The sequence below is a fragment of the Aquarana catesbeiana genome, linkage group LG04, assembly GCF_042186555.1.
Source record: "Aquarana catesbeiana isolate 2022-GZ linkage group LG04, ASM4218655v1, whole genome shotgun sequence".
Classification (NCBI taxonomy): Eukaryota; Metazoa; Chordata; class Amphibia; order Anura; family Ranidae; genus Aquarana; species Aquarana catesbeiana.
The window spans coordinates 292,377,491-292,405,432 of record NC_133327.1 but is presented as its reverse complement, the minus strand read 5'-3'; the positions used below and the strand labels follow the sequence as shown (position 1 = coordinate 292,405,432).

Genomic DNA, 27,942 nt, shown 5'->3' with positions numbered 1-27,942 from the left:
GTCCAGCCACCCTGTGTACCCTGTCCAGATAGGTTTATCTGTGGGGTCTCTCCATTATTTTGTTAAAAATTACAGTAACTGTTGCATATAAATCCGGACCTGGAACCTCTTCAGAAATACCACATACTTTTATGTTATTCCTTCTAGAGTGGTTTTCTGCGCCCTCCATTTTCAGCCTAATTGCTGTCATAGTTTGATGATGCTGTACCTGCGTCTTCTCTAGTTTATCCAAATGCATGGTAAGTTGTGCTGAGGTATTAGATTTTCTATTGTGGATGATATACCAGCCACCTGTTGTTTGATTGTGTCTACCTCTACCTTAATTCTTCTTTGATTTCAGAAGCCCAAGAGTTCATGTCTGCTTTTGTTGGCAGAGCTTTAAGCATGGATTGGATCTCATATGCTGAAATTGTAGGCTCCAACTCACTCTGTAGCTCAGCCCCTGCTGTTTCTGAGGCAACAAGCGGCCATGCATGTGTGGAAGTAGGTGATAAAGATCTTTGCTCTAGATGCTCTGTTTTAGCTGGACTCTGTGGGGGAAGTACCACTTGCTCTTTTTTTGTGTTCCCTTTGATGTTGCTTTTGGTGGTGCCATAATCGGGGCAGCTGGCGAAGCCACGGAAAAGATGTCACGCATGTCTTGCTGTGCAGGGACAACAGTATACCAACCTCAGATCTCCTACATGTCGGCATATAGTTTGATTCCCCCCTGCAGCCCTCTGATGATCATCAGGTGTGGTGGGTCTGCCTGGTCTGCTCAGAGCTCAGCTTATCAACGTCTGCAGGGCTCCATAGTCAGCCCCTCCCCAGAGCCCTGTACAGTCTCTTTTAACTTGTAAATGACTTGGAGTTGGTCTCTGGGTTGGGTTCCCCTGAAGAAACATTGTTCAAATGCTGAGCATTACGCCAGATAGCCCTTTAAAGGAGATCTATAGTTACAGCATACATTTTTTTTTAACATCAGCATGATAATAGCATTACAAACACTAGTTATTTTTGACAATCCAATAAAACCTTGCTTGAAAAATCTCCTTTCATGTTGTGAGTGCTGCCTGTCTGCTGGTCGTTCCTTTCCACAACTTCCTGGATTCCCTGCATTCCTTGCAGCTTCTCCTCTGCCGTTTACTTTGCATTTCTAAGGACTACATATCCAATGGTACCTTGCTGCCTTTATGTAATGATTCTTGTACTGACTCCTCTTTTTGAAACACCTCCTGTCAGCACCTCTTTAGCTCACAAGGCAGGCTATGTGAATTCTGTTACACAGGAATACCTACTTACATGACATAGTGAATGTGTATCACAGATTTGAAGGAAGTAAATGTGTTTGGCTCTTCACAAAGTAAGTTTGCAAATGTCAAGATCCTTCAGATTAATAAGAGTAGAAATAATTCAAATATATAGTGGAAACGAGTATATGATTTTAAACTTTGACCATATGAACGCTTAAAGGCAGTGCCTGGTCTAAGATTGGCTACAGTGCCAACAGAACAGCCACGGACAAAGGAGCAGACCCAACACTGGAATGGGGAGCAGGTGAGAGTGACAGTAAAAGAGCATTAACCCAAGCTTGAACCTTTCTTACTGCTTGTACGGTAAAAAATGTAATTTCAAAGATCCTCAAAGATCACAACAAAGACTTTAAAGCTTGGTCTTAGTCAGTTCCTAACAGCTTAGAAATGCCTGCTGCGTGAAATGCCTAATATTACATTAGGTTGGTAGATTGCCAAGATTCTTATGCAACATAATAATCGTAATGTGAAAAAGCTAAGGTTTCAGTGTCGCTGTGCATTTTGAAGATCAATTTCTCTGCATCACCCAAAGCTACAGAGGTGAATGAGGGTTTTTAAGTGGTTTACTGCTTGTTTAGAACATATAAATATTTTAGTGTCCACAGTCTAGGCACAGGTTCACCTAAACTGCTGAATGGGATAGAGGAGGCGTAGGAGGGGGTTTTAATCATATACTTGTAAAGAATGTTGCTTGTCTAGAAAGGGGAAATAGGTCATTCTTCTCATTACAGCACTGGGAATGCTCTTGTGATTGTGCAATTCTGAACCTCTCACACTTAAAATTTGGAATGGCTTGCATGGCTGTACTATGTAATATCTTACTTGGAGAAGCTTAGTGACCCTATATGAGGTGCGTTTATGTCTTAGACACTCTCTTGCATGAATGTTATGCATTTGTAAAACAATCACTTTTTTTAATGAGAGTTAGAAAAGTAAATCATCAACTTTGTTTACATTTTTAAAATCTAGAAATGTGTTTATAATTGCATATTTTTATTTAATAACTATGTGAATCTTTCTTAGCAGGTCTAGGTCATGGTTGGAATGTTTTTACTAAAATGATAGATTATGAATTACAGCTGGTATTTTAATAAGACCAGAATAGGGTGCATTTTGGTTATGGTGTGCTAAATATAATCCATGCCTTGCAATATTTAGAAAGATATTTTTTTATATTTCCTAACTTAATACAGTGTATAAAAATAGCACTATGAGTTTTGGAAAATTTTAATCCTGTAACTTGTTGCTAAGCTTGTTGGTTTGGATTTATTTTCATGACCTATTTGCATGTAAGTTTAGATGTCACCCTAGCAATTTTGAACATCCCTGAAAAAAAAGGTTGCAGCATTGACTAGGCTTAATGGAGGGCAAGAGGCATTAGCAGCTATCTCCTTTTGTATGCATACCAAATATTTAATCCTACATGCCACTGATTGCCCTATTATCCCCTAAAGGCACCTAGGATAAATATGGGGCGCTAAAAATAATATGTGACCAAAAATCTGTGTTAACACAATAGTGGTGAGACCCTCCTATTGTGTTTGTGTAACACGTTTCGTCTACCTATGACGAAACATGTCGGGGGCGTGGCTGTGAGACGTGACACACAGCGCGGTTAACTACACAGGAGTCAGGAAGTTTGAGTGCACGGAGGAACGGAGGACAGCTGAAGGGAGGGGTGAGATTGCAGTGAGACTGCAGCCCAGTGAAAGCACACCTCGGGTCCGCCGTGACCAACAGTTGTTTTGTTGTTTTATTTACACTTGCTTGAAGATTGCTTGAAGATTGATGTGATCTACACATGATTTCTGCTGTTTTATCTTTGGTACAATGTGAGTGCATCAGTTGAAGATTGCAGTGGTTTTAATAAATGTTGTTTGCTGGTTCACACTATTGGAGCACTTTATTTTCTTTCATGTGGATCTATTTAACAACCATCCTCCTGAACACCGATTGTTCCATTTACCCCTGAATGTGGTAAAACAAGCGTTTTCTGCCTTGCATGAAAGTGCTGGCATTGTAATTCGGTGAGTGCATTTCTGGAGGGTGTGATTCACTGAACACAGGGGTGAGGTGGAAGACACACGAAGACACCTGAATGTATGCATCTGATATTACACTAGATGTGGTCACAAGCAGTTCCTCTTGGATGGATCTGATGTATATGGACTGTTATGTGATGTTTTGACATGTCACAGCATGGAATGTAGTGATTTCACATAGTGTTTCACTTGTATGTCACATACATTTTTTATATTCTATTTTGAGATTGATAGCACCATTTATTTATCACGTGTTACACAAACACAATAAGAGGGTCTCACCATTATTGTGTTAACACAGATTTTTGGTCACATATTATTTTTAGCGCCCCATATTTATCCTAGGTGCCTTTAGGGGATAATAGGGCAATCAGTGGCATGTAGGATTAAATATTTGGTATGCATGTTATATATTTTTAAGGGGCAGCTTTTTTTCATTATTTTTAAATATTTATGTTTTCACGTTTATGTTGAGCTCACCACTGTAACACTGGTTAGCACTAATTTTTTGGTATTAGGTATTTAGAGACATTGGCGCGGTGGGGGTGTCTTTTTGTTGGAAGGGCGCTTTATTTAGGATACCCAATTATCATATCTCCTTTTGTAGCCACTGTCGGTTTCCCCTGACTAATATATAGCTCCATAAAATAAAATGAAAAATATAAGTGCAGTGCTATTAATCTATCATGTGAAATATCCAGTGATATCAAATTATATTCAAATAAATAAATATATCAATCTATATAATAATGTGTACAATTAAAGTTCATATGCTGAAACTTTTCTGCGTTGAATTATTGTGACTTCTTAATTATTGGAACTTCTCAATTATTGGGACTTCTCAATTCATATATCATCCACCACTGTGCACATCATGTCTTCAGCAGATTATGTGCACACCTTCACCAGCCGTTATACCAGCTCACCTCATACATGAGTTAGAAAGACTCAAAACAATTCCCTTCTTTCTTTCAGCTATGGTCTCATCTCTTCCACATTCGACCAGCTACTCTGTATCCACTTTCCAATCAGCAGCCTCCCAGGGGGATCGCAAGAAAGATCTCTCATATATACTGCTCCACTATTTTTCTCCTTCCTCCACACCAGCATTATTACTCGGTATTCCTGATAGGATATGGCTCCACATTCATGCAATAATAAATAGAGGATACATAGTGCTCTCCATTTGCAACATTTATTAAAATGTCCCAATTAAAAAACACTTACAAGATATTCAGTTAAAACCAGCTCTGTATAGTCCTGCTCACCAATGTGGCTGCTTGACCCCACGGGCTCGGCTCCTTGGGCTTTCTCAATAGATGGGCGGCCCTCCTCTCCCAAGCCCTTAAATAGCTTAGTGTTACTATAGCAACCTCCCGGGCTTCACCCAGGCAGTCTGGAGTGTGTGCGGACACTCCCATTTCCTATGGACCACGGAAGTGTCATTTATCCAAAACGAGCCATGGTATTACTACATATGCTCTTACTGTCATTTATATTCCGTTATTATGCAGTATATTTCCCACCCTACTAATCCTGACTGTCGTGGTAACCTCCTGGTCACAATCTGAACAAAAATTAATTACAGTATAACACAAATACCATCTCTACCTACAATGTGACCTTCATTTATATATTGGTGATTATTTTGTATAGACGAACTATATTATGCTACAGAACATGTTATTAATAATTTGAACCTTGTGCAATACACTAAATTTAAAATTAATATTAAATTTATTATTAGTTTAAATTTACCACGGCAGTCTGGATTAGTAGGGCGGGGAAGTGGGAGTGTCTGCATTGCTCATTATTTTCCCTGTATAATAGAGATGATTGGAGAATTTGGAAGATTGAAATCATATTCATAAACTTTCCCCTGTGATAGAATAGGTGCTTAAACAAAAAAAACATATTTTTAGGAGCATCTTATATAAGCTGTACTGAACATTTAATGATTTTCGATATGCAAAAAAATGTGTATTGTGGTTTCTCGGTTTCAAGTCAAGGAGGTGAATCTAAAGGCAAATTGACTGTACACTTTGCAAGTACAGTTGCGTTCATTTTCCACAGATTTTAGTAAATGTGGTAAATCTCTGCTGATTTCCATCATCCAGTCATGTGCAAGCAAAAATAATGTTTTTTATTTTCCTTGCACCTGAGTGGGTATCCTTTACAAAGTGAAGCTTCACTACATTTACATTTACCAAGGAAAATGAGTGCAACTTGCAAAGTGCACAGTTAATTGTCTTTAGTAAATCCACCCCACTGACTACTAGATGATGAGAACACTAGTGATAACCTAATATAAGATGATGAACACACTATTGAAAGCCTTCTAGGTAATGGGGTATCTTGTATTAATGTGAACCGCTTCCTAACTCTTTGTGATATGTCTTAAACCCTTAAAAATGATGATGTACAAAGGATGGTGTATTGTACTCACAACACCTCAGTGAGTATTATAAATGTGTATTTATTTATTCAATTTTTTTTTTCAGAGATGCAGACCTCTTTTTGTTAGATACTCAGAGAGTTCCTGCCTTTGAAGTTGGTTGGCTGGTGTTTGATATTACAGTGACCAGTAACCACTGGGTGATTAATCCACAGAACAATCTGGGGTTACAACTGTGTGTTGAAACATCAGATGGTAAGTTCCTAATGCTATAATACGTTTTTTTAACAATTCAAAGATTAATAATTTCCTTTACAGCTGTGTTAAATAAGAATTTTCTTGTAGTTAAAAAAATTTGATTTTTTAAAAATTTTAAACCTGTTCAGTTTGAGGTGAGCATGCAAAGAATAAAGGCATACACATGATTGCTTTATTGAAAAGTTCATGTCAAAACCATCAAAATAGTGAGACCACTTTCACGCAGAAAGACCGATCGTGTCCACCTGTCAGTTTTTCAGGCAAACCCGATCGGACCATCCCTTGCTCTCTATGCTATGGCGGATGTCAATGTCAGTGTTCGTTGACAGCTGCTGACATCCAGTCCTGTCCGCTGTCCTGGCCTATTTCCATCCAACAGCCCATAGAATACAGTGGGCTGTGTCTATGTCCCCTTTGCATCAGCACGGACCAGTCATTCATCTGATCAGCGGAGAGATTCCCTGCTGAGCAGGTGGAATCCGCTGGCGGACTACGTCAGTATAAAAGGGGCAAAGGCAGTTGAAGTTTTATGAAAATGTCTTGTAAAGTGAATCTTAGCACTGTCTCCTTGAACTTCACAATGGCTCTATTGGTCCTTTAATGTGACAGGTCTCTAACCAAAAGAAAGTTTGAGTAAAAAGGGGCTACATTTATCATATATATCTTAATTTTCTCAATGTCACAACAATTTTATACAGCAGTAAGAAAGAAGTAGGGTACTTAGTAGGGTACTGGAGTTGACAGTGGATGTGTGAAACATTCATGGATTATTTTAGAAATATAAACCTTTTTCTCGCTTAAGCATCCCCACTAGTTTGGCAGATTACGTTAAAAAAAGAACCTTACTAAGCGCTTTTTGTGATTAAAATGATCACAGAAAAATTACACAAAAAGAAAATGACCTCTAAAGAAGTGCACTTTCTGCACTGCTTTAAAATTATGTACAATGGCAAAACAATTGTAAACTAGGAAACCAAACTGTAAACAGGTTTTTTAAATTGGGTTTTTCACTTTTTTTTTATATTGATACCCCTTCTATTCAACAGTATACATACAATCCCACTAGAGAGTCTTATGGTACACAAGCGGCACATACAGTGTTAAAATGACCCTAAACTCATCTGACCAATTCCAGGGAAAAGACATTTATCCCCTCACAGCTGCTACATAACCCTGCTTCACCTTTCCATAAAGGGGCTGTTAGTTGCTGGTGAGAAGGGGATCAGGAGTCTAGACATATTGTTATTGTTATGATATTGTTGCTATACTTTTTAGTGGGGGATTCATATGTCTCTTAACTTTTCCTGAAACTGTGAGATGTGATATGTCATCTGATTGGTGGCTCGTGGGCTGCTTGATCACATCCACATTACCCTGCAGAGGATCTCAGCTCAGGATTGCTTTAGTGACCGTTAGTTTAGGTGTTCAGGGACCAGATCAGGCTTCTCAGAATCTGTGCTGGTGCACAATCATTAAATTCTAACTGCCAGGAAGCCAATCAGGAATCAATGAGTTGTGGCAAACTAGGTTCAACATTTTAGGACATTTTTGTGTATTGTTGTGGTGCAGTGGAGTGTATTGTGAATGGTCCCTAAATAATCTTTGATCTCCTGTTAAAAAATGCTGGGCCTTGAGAACATGATACCATACATCTTTGTCAGACAGGAGGAGATATTTTTTTCCTTTCCCCTTTCCCAGTATTCCCTTACTAGGACTGTAATATTTTAGCTTTCTAGTAAACTATAAATGACAGGGCAGAAGTAGATGTCAATTGCATATACACTTAACTTAGAAAAAGGTGAATACACAGGCATTGGAATCTATGCTCAGTCATAAATAATAATGTACACCAGGTATTGTGGGAAAATTAATTCAAGTGTAGCATTTCCAAGGACTCTTTTTTTTTTATTACAAACGCTTTTTATTGAGAGTAATGAAAAGGTACAAACAAAATTGAGGCAAAAAAAGAGAAATGGCATAGGCAATTGAAATACCCACAATATCAAGGCATAATATAATAATAATAATATAGAGTCTCTTACAACATTGTATGAAAGGGAAAAAAGAAGCAACGAGGAACAATAAAACAAATAGCCTTATATTCTTGCAAAAGAAAAAATTGGATGACTCGCGCTATATAGGTGGATGTATGTGTGGTCAAATTCGTCACACAAAAAGCACTAAATACACAGTATCAGTGAATATATAAACCATCTGTGTGGTGATAAATCACAATCAGTGCAAACAAATCACAAAAATAATCAGTAAAAACATAAATCATCAGTGCAATGATATATCGCAATCAGTGCAAACAATTGAAAAAATAATAAATAAAGTCCAAACAAAATATACTGAAAAAACCATGTGGAAGAATCAAAAGTAGTCCATAAAAGGAACCCAAGACAAGGTGAGTTGACAATCACAGGTCTTTCAACCGCATGGAACCTCAAATGTGTAGAACCACCACCAAAAGTAAGAGCCTGGCCGCTTACCAGAACCCCATGACCCCCCGTTATAGAGGGTCTAAAAGGGCTTTTAAGATCCTAGTAGTCCGGACTTCCCAGGAATGGAGATGGAGCGGAGATGGGAGTGAAAACTGGAAAAGGGCATCAGGTGCTGGAGTGGGGATGGATGGATTCACAAGAAGGGGGCTCAACCCTCAGCATAGTGGTGTCATCATAGGAGAGAAGAAAGGGAGGGCTCCCATAGTGTAAAATCAGATGGTAATTTATTGTAGAAAAAAACATAAACACTCACATGTAGGTAAGAGAATCAACATCATCAATTGGAAAAACGAACTGTGGCACCGGCCGGATAACCACAGATAGCTCGTCCTGTTGAAAATACAGCGACAGTGGGAGGCGGCGCGATGATGCCCTCCCTTTCTTCTCTCCTATGATGACACCACTATGCTGAGGGTTGAGCCCCCTTCTTGTGGATCCATCCATCCCCACTCCAGCACCTGATGCCCTTTTCCAGTTTTCACTCCCATCTCCGCTCCATCTCCGTTCCTGGGAAGTCCAGACTACTAGGATCTTAAAAGCCCTTTTAGACCCTCTGTAACGGGGGGTCATGGGGTTCTGGTAAGCGGCCAGGCTCTTACTTTTGGTGGTGGTTCTACACATTTGAGGTTCCATGCGGTTGAAAGACCTGTGATTGTCAACTCACCTTGTCTTGGGTTCCTTTTATGGACTACTTTTGATTCTTCCACATGGTTTTTTCAGTATATTTTGTTTGGACTTTATTTATTATTTTTTCAATTGTTTGCACTGATTGCGATATATCATTGCACTGATGATTTATGTTTTTACTGATTATTTTTGTGATTTGTTTGCACTGATTGTGATTTATCACCACACAGATGGTTTATATATTCACTGATATTGTGTATTTAGTGCTTTTTGTGTGACGAATTTGACCACACATACATCCACCTATATAGCGCGAGTCATCCAATTTTTTCTTTTGTTCATTTATGTGTTTGTGTCACATTTAGACATCGCTGCTTTTTTTTTTTTTTTTTTATTATAATTTTAGACACTTTGAAGCGCAATTATTTTTTCATTTTTTATATTCTTGCAAACAATTGTAAGTTACACAAAATAATCAATTAAGTACATAGGTTTGGCACAAAGTACAGCTAGCCAGCTGATTATTAAAGAGGAGGTCTGCCCACCCATGCTAAACTTAAAAGCCAACAGCTACACATACTACAGCTGCTGTCTTTTAATAATAGGACACTTACCTGTCCTGGATGTCAGCACCGCAGCTGATGTTTCCATCAGCTCTTTGGGTGTTGCCGCTGTCATAGTGGGTAAGGGAACCCGGCAGTGTTGCATTAAGGCTTCACGCTGGGTCCCTACAGCGCAAGCCTGAGGCAGTGCTGCGCTCTCCTACTGGCCCAGCGGCGGGGAAGGAGGAGGGAGATGAGCTGCTGATTTAATGCGCAGTGGCCCAGACTCCCAGAAGTGGGGACAGGACAGGTATCTGCCCCCCCCCCAAAGGTGCCAAATTTGGCATCGGAGGGGGGGGAGACAAATGAGCGGAAGTTCCACTTTAATATAAAATAAGCTCTCTGTTAGTAAGTGGACCAGGACATCCATTTATGATGGAATGTATGTATAGTATTAATGATAGTGTGGTGAATCTTCTCCATCAACGTTATCGCTTCCACAGGCTGTATGACCTGGGACCAGGGATTCAAAGGGGAACACCAGTTCAAGGCAATGGCCCAGTAAACGGCACTAAACAATGTGTGTGCTAGTTTCTGATAGGGGTATGACACATCTGGTAGACCAGCAAAGAGCAAGCACATGGAGTAGGTGAGGGTCAAAGGAATCCTGTGATCCAAGCCACTGTAGTAGAAGCTTGTTGCTAAAGAGCTTTACAGCTCCAAAATATATGGAGATGTGACCCCCTGTCAAGACAGCCCTTAAAGCAGAATTCTGGAACTATAGGATATATTTTGTGTAGTAAAGCAGAGGTATAATACCATCTAGTATGCAATTTGCAATTTACAGCAATAGAATGAGTGCACTTTTGCATGTTAGAAAGCATGTCTAACCAATCCTTGGCCGAAAAGTCTTGGCCAGTTTCTCCTTCCCAATTTCGCATTTCAGAAGACTGAGCTGGGAGACCATGATCATTAATTAGCTTGTATAGCACAGAAATAGTGCCCCTATCCCTAGATGTGGAATCACACATCCGCTCAAATACCGAGCTTGGGCTCCCTATACCAGAAAGATAGCCTGCAGTAAAAAAGTGCCTAATTTGTAAATATGTTAAGAATTCTGAATGGAGGAGGTTATAATGCTGCCGAAGAAAGGAGAATGAGCTTAAAGGGGGTTCTTGTAAAAATAAATCTAAAGTTACTAGGCCCTGCTCCACCTCTCTAGTAAAATTAAAAGTAGAGGCAAAAGCAGGTGGGAACAATGGGTCACCCAAATAGGTAGCTAAATGATTGGGCAATGACAACCAGGCCAAATTTGTTTTTTTAAAGTGACCATAGGGGAAGTAATGACTAACAACTGTATTTAAAGGAGTAAGATCTATAGAGGGAATAGATTTTGACCACAAAAGGCCAGGGAGAGAAAAAGGCCCAAATAGAGCAACTTTCAAACCTAAGACAAGGTACCTGAGCGGATGGGACATGTCACTGAGCCAATTGCACCAATATAGCTCTTTCACTGGGGCATGCTGGATCAGGGACGTCACATGGGGGCGGGGCTGCCCTGTGACATCACTGGGTGGCACTGCTACTTAGTTTATTTAACTGCAGGAGGCGTCGGAGCTGTCAGATGGCGGGAGCCAGCGTCGGGAGAAGAGCTTTTTTGGGGGGGTCAGTAGTGGCGGCGGGCTTCGTAATTCTACACCAGGGGACATTTTTTAATTTTTGCTTTTTTAATAAAGGACTTGTCAAAAACTGCCTACTGTTTTTTTACACTACACTTTTTTTGGTGTACTGTGTACCCCCATACTCATTCACATGGGGGGAGCAGGATCTGGGGGCTCCCTTGTTAAAGGGGACTTCCAGATTCTGATAAGCCCCCCACCTGCAGACCCACACAACCACTGGCCAGAGTTGTGGGGAAGAGGCCCTTGTCCCCATCAACATGGGGACAAGGTGCTTTGGTGGGCAGCCCCTCTGCCCCAAAGCACTCCCCATGTTGAGGGAATGTGGCCTGGTATGGTCAGAAGGGAGTCTCACTCAGGGTCTGGTAAAGACTTTGCGTGGCGCCCACGCCTTTTTTAAAAAATTGTGGCGTAGGGGGTTTCCCTCAAAATCCATATCACAAACCGAAGGACCTGGTATGGATTGGGGGATCCCACGCCATATTTTTCTTAATTTTTCATTGCTGGCAATTATTTTTTTTTACATTCAGCTGTCAGCAGGGAACCCCGCTGACAGCTGATGACTCATGAGTTGTTAAGGAAGGGGCAGCCATTCGCTTCTTAACAACCATGACAGTTACTGTCTGTTAAGGATGCCAGTGGCCACCCGCTCCTTAACAACCAGCTATTTACAGTCTGTCTTAAGAACAATGGCTACTGCTGGCAGTAAATTACCGCAGGCTTTTACTACTAAAATACTGCATGACTTTACAAAATAACTCATGTGGTAGCGTTTTTTAGTGAATGACAAAAATATAAAAAAAAAAAAACACTGTGCAATATTGTACTGCATACTTGTATGCTGTAAGAAACTGCTTTGTGAATGGAGCCCAGTGGGTTTTATACTTCAGATTTTTAACATCAGAAGTTTTAGATAAAAATGACAAATGTTTCCCTAAAAATTGTGCTAAACAGTCTGGAAATGTCTCTATAATGTCACGTTTCCGTAAACATCTATCCAGCGCTGCGTTTTGTCTCCTGTCCGAGTTTCTCGGGTTCCTGTCTATCCGCCCTGAACCTAGGTATTAAGCCTTTGCACCTGTGTGTTAGTGTTCGAGCAATGTGTCTTCACATGGAAGCTGGGCCCCTCTGTCCCTGTGGTGTTCACCACCATCTGAGTATTCCAATATTCTGTGTGTTGTTTAATCCTGTCTTTGTTCTCAGTGTTTTCCCTCTGGCTGCGCAGTTATATTCCCTTTGGTTTCTGTCCGTGGATCCCTTAATTTCCTGTTGCTGTGGGTGTCTTTCTCAGCTTTGTTTCTTGATGTTTTTCTGCAGTTCCTTCCAGCTTGCTGCAGTCCCCTCCAACTTGCCTCTCCCCTGGTGACCCTTCCTAGCTAGCTGCAGTAGCTGCATGTCCTTCCAGCATGCTATTTGGTTGCACTGTGCCTGCACAAGTGTGCTAGAGAGCAACGTGGGGGCTGCCCCACAGCGCAACATCCACACTTCCAGTGGCTCTGGTTTCCATGTGGTCTTGCATCTGTGAGGACTGGTACCTGGGTACACCTGTTTAGTTATTCCATTGGCCCATTAGATCTTAAGTTTACAGTTCCAGGTGGTTTACCCTCTGATCGTGTTATATACAACATGGGTTTCCAATATCCTTTTGCTTTGTAGAAAATGAATGAAATTTTCTTTGTCAGGTAACTGAATGTGAAAGAATGGATTTTAAATTATAAATAAAAATTGATTATCAAAGGGGCATGCCTGAAAAACATCTGCTGATCGGCTTTCGATTAGCGCTCAGCCAATGGCTGCGAGCTCTGAAAGGGGTGTTCTGGCTGGGGGGCAGTCCCCCTGTCAGAACACAATAGCTCTGCGGGAAGATCTCTGTACTAACATTGGATAGTTAGTACAGCAAGCTCCTCAGTTTTCTTTTTGTTCAGTCCACTTGAATCAAGTAGTCTAGTAGCTCTAGTTGCACTTGATTAAAATAATAGCATAGCATAGATAAGTTCATTAGAGCCAAGACTATGGGTGATCTGCCAATGCTGATTTTTGCTTAATTTCCGAGCTGGGGTGGTAGTTTCTGCACCAGGTGCCCTGTATGGGGAGGTGAGTGACCCACTTTCTGTGGTGTAAGGCTTCAGGTTGAATCAGAGGGTAACCTTATGAAGTTGCAGGGGCAAGCATATGCTGGTGAAGTTTAAAGTAACAACTTTGTGTAAAAAAAAAGAAAAACTTTTTTTGTCATATTACAAAAACTTGTGGCAAAAAATACAATCTTCCATGGACTTAACATGCCTCTCAGCAAATACCTTGGGGTGACTACTTTCCAAAAAGGGTTCATTTGGGGGTGTTTGTACTGCCTGACATTTTAGCACCTTTTTCACTTAGGGGTGTACTCGCTTTTGTTGCCATTGGTTTAAACATTAATGGCTGTGTGTTGAGTTATTTTGAGGGGACAGGAAATTTACACTGTTATACAAGCTGTACACTCACTACTTTACATTGTAGCAAAGTGTCATTTCTTCAGTGTTGTCACATGAAAAGATATAATAAAATATTTACAAAAATGTGAGGGGTGTATAGTTTTGAAAAATACTGTATATAGCATAGTTTGTAGACAATATAACTTTAACACAAACCAATTAAGGCACACTTATTGGGATTTTTTATCCAAAGACATGTAGCAGAATACATTTTGGCCAAAATTTATGAATACATTTGATTTTATAGGATATGTTTTATAACAGAAAGTAGAAAATATTTGTTTTTCAAAATTGAAAGATTTAATCTCTAAAAATTCTTTGTGGTATTATATAAACTATTATCAGATTGAAAGGTATATTTTTATCATTCCAAAAAGAAAAGAAAAAAACAGGAAATTGAATTGTATTTTGCAATTTCATTTATTTCAGTTTTATTTTTTTAAGATCTGCTTGATTAAATCCTTACTACAATAAGCAGCAAAAAATAAATCTAGATCCAGTAAACTCTTGCACTTTCTAATTTTAGGATTTTGGTATGTAAAATGCTACTTTGATAATAAACATATTATTTTTGTTTCATACAAGGTAGGGTCAAAAAATGAGCCAAATAAAGATTTGATGATATATTTAAAACAACCCAGGAAAACATTTGTTTAGGAAATACAGCACTAAGCATTAACATGAATAATTGAACGTAGAACTAAAGGCAAAACCTCTTTTAAATGTTAATAGAGTAAAGGAGGATTATAACTCCAGGCAGTTTTTTTTTGCCATCTGTGTCCCATAGGAGATATTTCACCTCACATCCTGTCCCATAGCCAAAGCAGGAAGTGAGAGGAAATCCCTTCAAAGTGAGGGAATCCCAAGGTGTCACCAGGGTCACCAGAACCAATGGCTTCATTTGAAGATTTCCTTTCTATTCTTGCTCTGGTGTCAACCCAGAGTTTGTGATTTTCTTTTACTTTTACTTTTGATAATAATGGTAAACAGAACAAATAAAGAATCTCCCTAATGGGGCATAGACAGTGATAAAAACTTATAGATGTTCTAATCCTTGAAAAAAGTTTTTCCTTTAATTACACTTGAATAAACTTTCCCAGCACATTTGTATATTATTAAAAGAAAACTGAAAGGCAATACTTGACAGTCAATGGTTGTTATGTAAATGCCTCTTTAGAAAAACTGGACTTTACACAATTAAAAACAAATAGTTTTTTTCTAGCTTCTCATAATAATGATCTAGATTCAGCTAATGAGAAACAAAAGTGCGTATGGATGACCAAGTTGCTGCCTTGCAGATCATCTCTGGCAAAACCCTACAGGTGGCTGCCCACAAGGTTGAAACACTTCTCGTGGAGTACGCTGTTAATTAATGACTCTACTTGAGGCCTTGACCCCCTTGCGTTACCCTCTGGGAATCATAAACATAAAGTCCAATGACCTGAAGCTACAGTATATGTAGCATTAATGCAGACCCTCATGGTTCTCTTGACATCCAATGGGCTAATCTCTTGTCCATCTTCTAAGAAAATGGTAGGCAGTACTATTTCCTGACAAAATTTAGAGGCCAGCTTTGGAATAAAGTCCAAAATTAGGACTAGGACAACCCTGTCCCCTAGGAAAGATGTATAGGTCTCTTTAAAGCGGAGTGCTGCCGAAAAATTTTTTTTTAAAAGTCAGCAGCTACAAATACTGCAGCTGCTGACTTTTAAAACATGGACACTTACCTGTCCAGAGCGCCTGCGATGTCGGCACCCGAGGCTGAACCATCTCTCCGTCCTCGGGTGCTGCCGCCTCCATCTTCGGTAAGGGAATCAGGAAGTGAAGCCGTGCGGCTTCACTTCCCGGTTCCCTACTGCGCATGCGCGAGTCGCGCAGCGCAATACGGATGGTCCCTGCTGCCTCTGGGACCCGTGTGTTTCCCAGCAGGGAGGGCGCAGGAAGTGGCGTAAATAACCGCAGATTCTGCGGCTATCTATGCCGGAAGTGGGTACAGATACCTGTAATATACAGGTATCTGTACCCCCCTCCCCCTGAAAGGTGCCAACTGTGTCACCGGAGGGGGGGAGGAATCTGATGAGTGGAAGTTCCACTTTTGGGTGGAACTCCACTTTAAACACTGGGATCACTAGCTCTGAGACTCTCCTAGCAGAAGTTAACGCCACCAGGAAAGCAGTCATTTAGTGTCAAGTTCCAAAGCGAAAGCATGAACCTAGGCACAGACAGGAAATTCATAACCATCGTAAGGTCCCATTTGGGAAACATGGGAGCTCTGGGAGTCCTTAGTTTTACCGCAGCCTTAAAAAATTGAACTATTAGTCCATTAGAAGCCTACTGAACCCCAGTAAAGACAGAAATAGCAGAGACATGGCCTTTGAGCTTACTTGTGCTCATGGCCCTTTTCTCTAACACTGCATATTCCTGTAACTTTAGCAAGACTCTATTATAGACATTATTTGTGCTGATCTTACGTGCTTTCTTGAGGGTATCCACAACATTTGAGGAACATCCTAAACTCGCAAACCTCTGATTCTTAATATCCAGTCCATCAACTTAAGCTTTTCCAGTGCTGGGTGGAGAACAGGACTTTGAGACAGAAGGTCCGGCCTCACAGACAAGGGAAGAGGCGTCCTTGTATTCTGCCATAGCATCAATGGACATTAAAGGCATTCCTGCCAATCCAGAATCACTGCCAGTGCTTGGATATTCTCTTGGACCAACCTGCTCAAGAAGGCAAGAATGAGAGACATCAGGGGAAAGACATAGGCTGTCCAAAAGGACCACTTTGAACTCAAAGCATCAATCTGGGCTGCCCCCTGATGATGGAATCTGATGAAAAATTTGGGAATCTTTCACTGCCCAGGGATGCAAAAAGATCCACTTCTGGAAGAAAGGACCAAGTTAGTATTTCTTGAAACACTTGGAGCAGCAGGGACCCTTTGTTGTTGTCCATGGGTGTACCCTATCACCTCTTATTTTCAATCTAGTGATGGAACCCCTTGGAGAGAATATCAGATCACACATAAACATCTCTGGCATAAGCATAGGTATGAACATAAAATTTGCTTATTTGCTGATGACATCATCCTTACTTTATCCAATCCTGCTCTCTCCCTGGCTCCGATACAATGTGTTCTGTCCACTTTCAGTGCTGTTTCGTATTATAAAGTAAATGACACTAAGTCCTTTATATTAGACTTAGGGATTCCTACCTCTCAGAAAACTCCCCTATCTATGGGCTGAGGACACCATTACATATTTAGGGTTAAGCTCACCAGATCGGTATCTTCCCTCTACTGGGTGAATTAAGCCCCCTTTGTACACAGCTGGACTAAAGAACTTGATCTGCTACAGTATCTAAGACTATACACTCCTGGTCTGGGCTCTTGGTGGCTTTGAATATGCTTAAACTACCTTAACTGTTATATGTATTTAGGATGATGCCTATTCCAGTCCCAGCTTAATTTTTTCAGAACGTACAATCCATGGTAGGCAAATATGTCTGGCAAAACCATAAACCCAGATGCTCACGTGATAAACTCATGAAAAAAAATCAGTGAGAGGCACTGGCTTTGTAGAGCTCAGAGATTATTACTACGCTTCCATCCTAGCAAAACTGCACATCTGGTTCTCACCTGATAGTACCTGTATATGAAAAAACATAGAATCCCTACAAACCCCTGGACATGACTTATATACCTGGCTGATAAGTATGACCTGAGGAAAACTACCAAATAAGCTTATTTCCCTAACACTGATAATATCTGTCCTCGCATACCGGGACATTCTCCAAAAAGCTCAACTGAGTCCTACCGCAATTCAACCACCATTACCTCTATTACTACTCTATCTGCTTACACCCGATATCTCCCTTTATACCTGGATAGGTAAAGGAATTAAGCAAGTGTCAGATCTCTATTCCCATACCCAGGGCTTTTTTCTCAGAGAAAAGGTGCAGGAACTCACTCCCCTCCCCTAGGCCATGCCTGTCTCCACCCCTACCCACCCCTATAACCGCCCCTTGCCTCCACCTCTCCACACCTCCTAGCACAGCCCCCTTTAGAGAACAGGTATAATTTGGGGGGACTATACAAGTAATTTGTATTAAATTTGTTAATGAAAAGCAATGTAGTAAAATGCACAAAACATTAGAAATATCTAGCTCTTATCAAAGTAAACTCAGAGGCACTTCCAGATTATTTCAACTGGCCCATATCCAGCAAAGAGACACCCTCATATCACTCAAGAGACAGGCTCATAACCAGCAAATAAACAGCCCCATATCCAGCAAAGAGACAGCCCCATAACCAGCAAAGAGACAGACCCATATCCAGCAAAAAGTCAGCCCCAAAACCAGCAAAGAGACAGACCCATATCCAGCAAAGAGACAGACCCATAAACAGCAAAGAGACAGCGCCATAACCAGCAAAGAGACAGCCCCATATTCAGCAAAGACACAGGCCCATAAACATCAAAGGGACAGCTCCATAACCAGCAAAGAGACAGCCCCATAACCAGAAAAGAGACAGCCCCATAACCAGCAAAGAGGCAACCCCCTAAATAGCAAAAGAGACAGGCCCATAACCAGCAAAGAGACAGCCCAATATCCAGCTCAGGGACAGCCCAGTCCAGTTCAGAGATACTCACAGACCCATGTCCAAGCAGCATTAACAAAGCCCCAACCTGCATGAATAATTTACCCAGAAAGGCTGGTCAGCTTCTCTGCAATCAGGCTACACATGTTGTGCACTTGCTCTCTCTCTCTTCACACAGATCCAAGAGAGTCTGCTGCCAAAGGAGCATTCACTCTGCAGGGAGAGGTGGAGTGGGGCTGATATCACTCCGCCCTCCACTGTCTCAGGCATGCTGCAGCTGGAACTATATATGATCGCTGGCTTATGCAGCCACCCATTCATGTCGCAGTTACCCTGCTTCCCCATCTCTGTCTGGCATAGGTGGCAGAATGGCGTTCCGGCACATTCCGCCAGAAAAAAAAGCCCTGCATATACCTTACTCATGCCCTATGCTTCTGTCTAAACTACCTATGCCTTACCTTTGCCATTACCTCTTACAAAATACCCACTTACGTGCGCCAATTCACAATCAAGCATGGCGATACCTAACAGGCAACAATAACCTTATGAAAGCTGTCACTCTGTTTTACGACCTCCTGCAGGACAAACTCACCTTTAGTAAATTGCCCCTTTACTCAAATTGGAAAAGGACATAGGTAACTCCTTCACCAATTCTCAATGGTTGGCAGGTCTCCATACTACACTTTTTTTTTTTTTATTGTATTTTTATTGAAAATTGTCAAAAACAATACATATATCAGAACAAATGACATATGACATAGCAAATATAGTACCGCACTACTACAAATAAAGAAAGAATTGTCATATTGATGTACATAAATAAAAATGATATGGAAAATATCATAAACCATATGAGGGTAGTAACCGATAGAGCAGGCTTTCAAAAAACACATTAAACCATCACATAAAGCAAATTATGGCTCAAGCGGTACATCAGTGAAAAGGTTCCTGAATGTATCAGTAAAAGCAGAGAAATGATCTCAGAAAACTGTTTAATCATCCCAAAGATCCCAAATTTGTGATAATTGGGTTAGAGAGTCATAAACCACAGCAGTGAGATATTCCATTCTATGGATATGGGTTAGAGCTTGTAGCATTTGAAATAATGTGGGGGGTGGATAACCATTCTAAGGGAAAAACTTGTTTAGCTGCTAACAGAATAAAGGAGCTCAGTTTCCGGATGTGCTTGGAGATACCAGAGATAGGTAGACCTAGGAGAAAATGAAGTGGGTCCAAGGGAAGTGATAGTACAAGTAAAGGTTGAATGAAAGAGTGGACGGAAGACCAAAATGGTTGGATACTAGGACATTCCCAAACTCCATACTACCCTTAAGGCCACTTGATCCACTAATCTCTGGGAACTGACTCACAAAATCAGTTTCAGATGGTATACAACTCCAATTATTCTGTACAAAATGCATCCATCTATCTTGCCCCTATGTTGGAGAGAATATGGTATACTGGGCACTCTATTCCACATCCTTTGGGAATGCACCAAACTTTCAAACTTTTGAGCGAGCATATACCAGATAATAGGCACTGTCACAAATTTGCCTGTAGACTTCACCCCAGAACTAGCCCCCCTTAAAATTGGTATTAACACTTTTCCTTACCACTTCCAATATATTGTCACCCATATTTTAATAGCAGGCAGATGGGTAATAGTGCATAATTGAAAATCAAATGAATCCACTCTCAAAGTGAGGTGATTGCACTAACTCATACCCTCATCACCCTCGTCATACCGCTCAGCGCATGTTAGTCTCTAGTGACAGTCGCCTACGAAAGGCGGACTATAATTGGTCTTATTGGTTTCACTGGTATACAAAAATACACAAATGTTAGCTCTTATGCAGCGTACACACGGTTGGACTTTACGACCAAATTTGTCCGACGGACGCCGATGGACCAAATCCGGCGAACAATCCGATCGTGTGTGGGCTTAACCGGACCTTCAGCTGACTTTTTCAGTCGCAAATCTGACGGACTTTAGATTTGGAACATGCTTCAAATCTTTACGTCGTAACTCCGCCGGACCAAGAAATCCGCTCGTCTGTATGCTAGTCCAATGGACAAAAACCGACGCTAGGGCAGCTATTGGCTACTGGCTATCAACTTCCTTATTTTAGTCCGGTGTACGTCATCACGTACGAATCCGTCAGACTTTGGTGTGAGTGTGTATTGGCAAGTCCGTTCGTTAAAAAGTACGTCAGAAGTCCGTCAACAGTCCGTCGAAAGTCCGCTGGAAAGTCTGTCGGACAAGTCCGGTCGAAAAGTCTGCCCGTGTGTACGTGGCCTAAGTGCTTTTTTTCCATCTCTGGTGTTTGGCATTTAACTATGCCAGGCTGGCATTTTACTTCCTTAGTAATTTTTACTCATTTGCTGCAGACCTGTTATATCACACTTTTTTTGATTGCATGCTTTGTGTTACTGTTCACTTTATTTCTTCTTCTTATGAAAATTCTTCAATAAAAATAGTTTTTAGTATTGGAACTAAAACATCATTTGTAGCACAGTCCTTCACTAGAATTGCAACAGCAGTTTTTATTTTTCTTAGCCTTCTTTTAATATAGTTTTATAACATATTGATCCCTATTGACTCTGTCAATAGGTCTATTATTTCCTTTATTTTCCGCTTCCTTTAACAATGTGACAATGCTGTTCATTCTGTAGTAAAAAAAAAATTGCACAGTAGTGTTGTCACACTTAAAGCCCAACTCCAGCAAACATTTTTTTAAGCTGTTAAAAAACAGTATTGGTACAGGCAAAACAGGGGTTTGTGCACTACAGCATTGACGCAGTTTTGTACATATTAGGAGTTGCCTTTAAGAGTTACCATGATGCCATATGAGTTTTGGATTTTGAATTTTCTGATTTTTTATCACTGTTGGATTCTTTTATCTCTCTGGACTTATTGAGCAGAATTTTTTTTTAGCTCAGTTCACTTATTATAAGAAGTTTCACATTTATTTTGTGTGAATGTTATACCATGGCTTATCCACGAAATTCAAGAAATTAGTGATAAAGCAAGAAACTCGAGTTCTGATTGGACGGACCCTTTAATTCTTTATGCAGGTTCTAGTTGCACTAAACCTGCAATTTCTTTACATTTACTTTACATTTTACCTGAAACTTTCATTTTCAAATGCTTATGTTTTGCATGGTCATATGAAACAGCATGTAGTACAATGTACAGTTTCTCATATCTGATGTTACAATGTGTTTAGGACGTGTGCTTGAGCACTCTTGATGTTTTCTGTATGCCATTAAAATTTATATTGCCAAAAAATATCTGGCAACGTGTTGTCAAATAGACCCTTTGATAATTGCAAACATTCACTTTGGCAGCAGCCAATATTTTATAGCTGTCCCTTAACACAAAAAAAAGAGTTAAAGGTGTTGTTCTTGGGCCCGTCCTCAAAAATTGGCCTGCAGCCCTTTAGCTCCTCATGGTTTCTATTTAGGAGTTGTCATCACCACCTTTAGTTTGAGAACTTGGCAATCATGTGCTCTATAAAAGAAAAACATCTGGGTCTTCTATGTCTTAAGGCAAATAAAATAATCTTACAGTTAGAATTGCATTCTGATTGATTGGAGTATGCCTTTTAAGCAAATCTATTGTTTTTTAGTCATATAGATAAACTTGACTTGAAGAACCCTTCAATCAGCAAGGTATTGAAGAAACAGTGTTAGCATGGAAGAACAAACTGTTAAAGCTGTGTTTTAACAAAAGCAAAACTGTTCTTTCTTAGTTTGGGGTAGGGTGGTAAAAGGTTAAGACCACTGTCGGGTTTTTGTTGCTGTCTATATTCCACTTATTGAGATTCAGTCTCTCTGATTGTCCTGATTAAATGAAAAAGTACATCCAAAATTGTGAGCAACTACTAATAGGGACATTTGTTTCTGCGACAACTGTCTAACAGTGTATTCCCCACAAATGAAAAAGACATCCTGCTACTTCCTGTTGAATCTATAAGAGAGGACGTGAATTCATATCTCCCTAATGGGATACAGATAAAAAAAATGTATAGCAGTTTTAACCCTCCCCAACTCTATTCAAATTGAAAAAAAGTTTTGGTTTTAAATATAGGTTTAACTTGATTCAGTTATAATAACTAGATCAAAGTGACCAATACAATTCCAACTGTAATTTTAAAAGTAAAGGATAGTTAAGGAAAGCTATCTCTTAGCTGATTGTTAGTGGTTACTGTTTTATCTTTCCTTTGTTGCACTTCTAAATCTCAGCCACACTGTATCTGTAATTTTTGTTTTTTCCGTACGGCACAAAATAAACACAATAAGTTACTACAGAGCTGCATGTGTTACTATAGAACGGCATGTGTAGAAAATAGCCTTTTCTATAAAAATGTTGTTTTTTTTAAATATTATGATATTTAAAAAATATAAAGGATAAATGACATTTTATACTAAATGTGTAACTGGTAAATACAGCAATCATAAAACTGCTGCAAAGGTAGTTCAGAAGAGCAGTTGACCAGCTGGAAGTTCTGGTATAAATACATTTTATATTTATGGTCTGAGTGTTATTTCATGAAAATTTTGAGAGCTGCTTTTATTATATGTTTATACATTTCATAATTAAAATAGCATAAGTCTATCGCATTTAAAAAATAATAAATATGTTTTTATTAGAACACTGTTCAACATTAAAACTGCTTTAGAACATTGTAAAATTGATTTTATTCAATTTTAAATTCCCTGCTAACCTGTTCCTGCAAGGGAAAGGGATGCAAGACATCTGCTCAAGAGTAATAGAGCAAAGGGATTTAGTTAAATCAGAATTTACATCAGATCATTACTTGAGATGGAAATGTGTGAGTTTTGGTGCTTGATACCAAAATAATTTGTGGCATTTTGCCTCAATGTGGAATGCTTTTAGTGGTTGGCAACTTCCCTATAGTGCCCTATATACATCCTAAGCGTATATACATCCTAAGTCTAAAACATAGCAGAAAAATATTAACTAAAGGGAGAAGGGGAGGAGTTAATTAGGGCTGATTAGGATTAACTAGGGGTTAATAAAGGGTTAAATAGAAGATCATTTCATTTAAATAAAAAACTTTTTTTATGCTTGCTTTTTAGGAGTTGTATAGTCACAGAACACACTTTCAGTTTATAATATTGGCATTGCAATAGCAATACAATAGTTATTCTTGACAATCCAATATAAGATTATATGAAATATCTCGCTTTATGTTGTGAGTGCTGCCTGTGACTTGGCATTCTCTTTTCACAACTTTCTGGATTTCCTGCATCCTTTGCAGCATCTCCTCTGCTATTTACTTTTTCATTTCCAAGGACTAAATATCCCATTGTACTTTGCTGCCTGCAAGTAGTCATTCCTGTACAGGCACCACCTCCTGACTTTCCTCTTCCCAGCACCTCTGTACTTCAAAAGGAAGGCTCTGACAATTCTGTGACACAGCAGTGCATAGTAAAAGCGTGTCACAGAACTCAAGAAAGTAAATGGATGGGAAGCTTCACAAAATACACTTACTCATTTCAAGACATTTCAGATTAATAGGAGTAGGCTAGAATTGATTAAAACACTATGAGGTTGATTTGCTAAAACTGGAGAGTGCAAAATCTGGTGCAGCTGTGCATGGTAGACAATCAGCTTCTAACTTCAGCTTGTTCAATTAGGCTTTGACAAAGAAAACCTGGAAGCTGATTGGTTTCTATGCAGAGCTGCACCCAATTTGCACTCTCAAGTTTTAGTTAATCAACCCCAGTGTGTAAATGAATATATGATTTAATTTTAATCCTAGTTACCCCATAACTAACATTTTATGCAAATCAAAGCTCATCCCTTTGATCTTCAGATGAAATAAACAGCGTAAATTCAAAGTAACTAATAGCATTGCTTTGTATCTATGAGTCTGCAGCAGAACAGTGTTTATAAACACTGATTAGAAAGTTCGTTTTTGATAGCAGTGGTTATAGCTGGCTGTTGTGTTCACTAAGCAAGTCCCATTGTCATTTTGACTGTTAGGATTTCTTGGTAAAAGCAACAGAGGTAGCAACAGCAGGGTAGGGCCAGGGCATGCTACATAATCAATGTGTAGTGAGGTTTGGGTGTATGTAGCACACACAAAAGGTACAGGATTGGTTAATAGAAATATTTATTTGTTTAAGTAATTTTAGTTGTGGTTCAGTGGTGGTCTCTCTGAGCGTTTAGTGGACTGCTTTCCTAGCTGCAAATTCAGGGTTTGAGTTTATGGAATTTTTTACAGAGCTTGACATTTTTGGCCACTCTGGGTAGCTATGGATAAGAGGTTATGAGCATTGTAAATGGCAAGTCAGAAATCTGGGCAGCTTCAGTCATTGTGTGATAAGAAGAGTATGTGGGGTGAACTGGCAGCACATGAGAACACTGCTGTTAGAATATTGGGTTCCCAAGAGCTGCAGCAATGGAGAGATGCAAAAGAACTGCTATCCAAATGGAAAAAGTGTCTTTTGGCTGATGAAGGGACAAGAATTAGCAAAGTAAATTATAAGGACTGTAAACTTCCCTTTGTGTGCTTTGTGTGAGTGTGCTATGGCAAGTGCGAATACATTGATCTCTCCCTAATTATGAATTCTTCAGCTGTATTTTCTGATGACCTAATGTATCTCAAGGGAAATTTTGATACTTAGATGTTTTATTATTTGTTTATAGAACCATAAGCTAATATTGCAAGTGTTATGAATATTCAGAAACAGTAATAAGCTGCATAAACAGCGAAGGCAACAGTAAAAAAAAATAAATAAAAAATAATATGTAAGAAGTTTGTGCAAATACTTTCTCTTCCCCATGCAGGTTGCTATGTAAATTAGAGCTACATGTAAGATACAAATCAGACTTGCGACACAGCAGCTACACAAAAATAGTAGTCTCTTTCTGTGAATTACCTCAGTAATACTATCATGCATTTTTTTTCTCTTAGCTTTTTTCATGCTTTTCAACACTGCTTTGCCCATCAAGCCCTAAACATGTCAGAGAAGCTACCTATGAGGCTGGGTTCACACCTATGCGAATTGAATGTGGAGTTTCCTGCATCCAATTAGCATGGTAGGAGATTGTGACCGGCTCTCTATGGAGCCGGTTCACATATCTCTGCTGCGGCTCTGGTGTGAATTTGCACAGAGGTCCTGTGCGTCTGTTGGTCCATTTCAGGTCCAAAGTCAGCCCAAAATTGGGGCTGAAATCAGACATGAAACAGTGAACCGGGATGCACCGGACCCCCTGCTGTGAGCTGCATGCGGCAATAGTGTGAACCCAGCCTTAAGATTTCTAATCACTAGTCTCTAAGAAGATATCACATGAGAATTGCAAGAACATTTCTAGACCAACTGATTTTTTTACAGTTTCATAGTATTGTACCAAGGTAATCTGCAATGTTGGTGTTTATGCCACATACTGTCACATGAGGAAAAAAAATATTCTACAGCTGTGTTTCTAGTATAAGTAGCTTACATATAAAGAAACAATCAAGGGAAATCTTTATACTTTACTTCTAGGTCACTGAGAAATGTAAAGAATTTCAGGTATGGTATATTTTTAGATGATTACATTGGTCTAACGTGGACTAATGCAACTATGTACAGCATGGGTGTCAAACTCAATATCATTGTGGGCCGCATCAGCAATTTGTTTGCCCTCAAAGGGCCAGTTGCATCTGGGGTGCGCTACATACAGTGTGCAGAGTTCAGGAGTGCGTTATGTACACAATGCAAAGTTCAAGTGTGCATTACGTAGACAGTTCAATATTTAACGGTGCATTCCATACAGAGTTCAGGAGTGCACTGTATACAGAGTGCAGAGTTCAGGAGTGTGTTATGTACAGTGTGCAGAGTCCCAGATTGCATTACGTACAGAGTTCAGGATTGCGTTACCTACAGAGAGCAGAGTTCAGGAGTGTGTTATGTACAGAGTGCAGAGTTCAGGGGTGCGCTAGGTACAGAGTGCAGTTCCAACGGTGCCCAATGCACAGAGTGAAAAACCAACCCCCTTCCCCTCTTACCTGGCTGGCTCTAGTAACTCCCTATGTAGGTGGCTCTTTCTACTACCCATGTATTTGGTTCTACTATACCTCTCTGTGTAGGTGCCTTTCAGGGAGATCGTTCTCGTTCTCAGATTCTGGAGAGCTATCCCCGACGTGCGGGATCTGTTACATATGGAAGCCACTGAAAGCAAAGCGGTCCCTTAAACACAGAATTCACAGGGAATGGTGAGAGCTAGAGGTGACAGAATGGAGTTCCACCACATTTCGCATGCAAAACTGGATGGGAGGGCCACATGACAAGGCCTGGCGAGCCAGATTCGGCCCGCAAGCCTTGTGTTTGACATATGTGATGTACAATATATAATATACCTGGCCAATGTCACTGAAATCTGGATATCACTGAAGCAGAAACCACTTCTCCAAAGATATTCACTTGCTTCTGGGTCCTGTGCTGAGCAGCCAGCCTGATGCATTGTGAACACAGGAAGTCAGCCATCCAGTATGGGTGCCATTCATAGATTACTCTTTACCTCATCAAATCAGAGAAGGCTTTGCATCCATTTAGATCAGGGGTCTTCAAACTGCGGCCCTACAATTCCCATCATGCCTAGTCATGTCTGTGAATATCAGAGTTTTACAATGCCTCATGGGATGTGTAGTTCTGCAACAGCTGGAGGGCCGTAGTTTGAGGATCCCTGATTTAGATGATGCAAAGTCTTCTCTGATTGACACCTGTGCTAATCAGCTGACCTCCTGTGTTCACAATTCAGCAGGCCAGCCATTTAGTATGGGACCTGGAAGCAAGTGGAAATCACTGGAATAGCGGTGTCTACTTGTTTTTCAGCTTCTAGGTGCATTGGTCAGGTACGGTATATACATAGTTACACTGGTCCAAGTTGGAATTCTTCTATAAGTTATGAATGTACTGTATGTGTTCAATTATGTTGACTTGTCTGAAACACACATTTAAATAATTAATTTATATAAAGTGCTTTTAATAGTTATACTGAATCAGAAAAATTCAAAAGCTGTCTTATATAAAATAACAAAAGTTACTAAACTCACATTATTGTGTCATTGGAAACATCTTAAACCAATTTCAAGTACTAAACACCTGAAAAAACAAGTTGTATAACTGTTTATGTATTAAAGTGGGTCACTTCAAGGTATGGTATTTGGCTCGATCCCTTAATTTCTCTTTTTACAGCAATAAGGCTGCCAGAAGGAGGAAGTCTGAGCTGAATTAATACATTTGTTACAGTGTAAGTAGAAGGAAAACTGTTTTAACCACAAATCAAACTGCCTTATTCATTTATACCAGTGATAGTCTTTTTCTTGGAAATATAGGTACTGGCATGGAGCCATTATAGTTTTTTATTTGAAAGCAAAATTTGGATAGTTATTTATTTAAGGCTTACATCTACGGTTGCTTATTGGTCTGTTCTCTTCTAGGATTTTGTTTAATATCTTTACACATTTGGGCTGCAGATGCCCACTAATACACCTTAAAGCTATTTTTCATTGTATCTAT

The 27,942-nt window shown here is 39.9% G+C and overlaps 1 protein-coding gene across 2 annotated transcripts in view; it reads left to right on the top strand.

Annotated features, from left to right (window-relative positions):
• BMP5 (bone morphogenetic protein 5) overlaps positions 1-27,942 on the top strand; it is a 207,729-nt gene that overhangs the window by 153,079 nt on the left and 26,708 nt on the right. For both annotated transcript variants that reach the window (XM_073626687.1, XM_073626688.1), the window contains exon 3: positions 5,836-5,984. In XM_073626687.1, the coding sequence (XP_073482788.1) occupies positions 5,836-5,984 (149 nt within the window). The remainder of the gene's footprint in view (positions 1-5,835; positions 5,985-27,942) is intronic.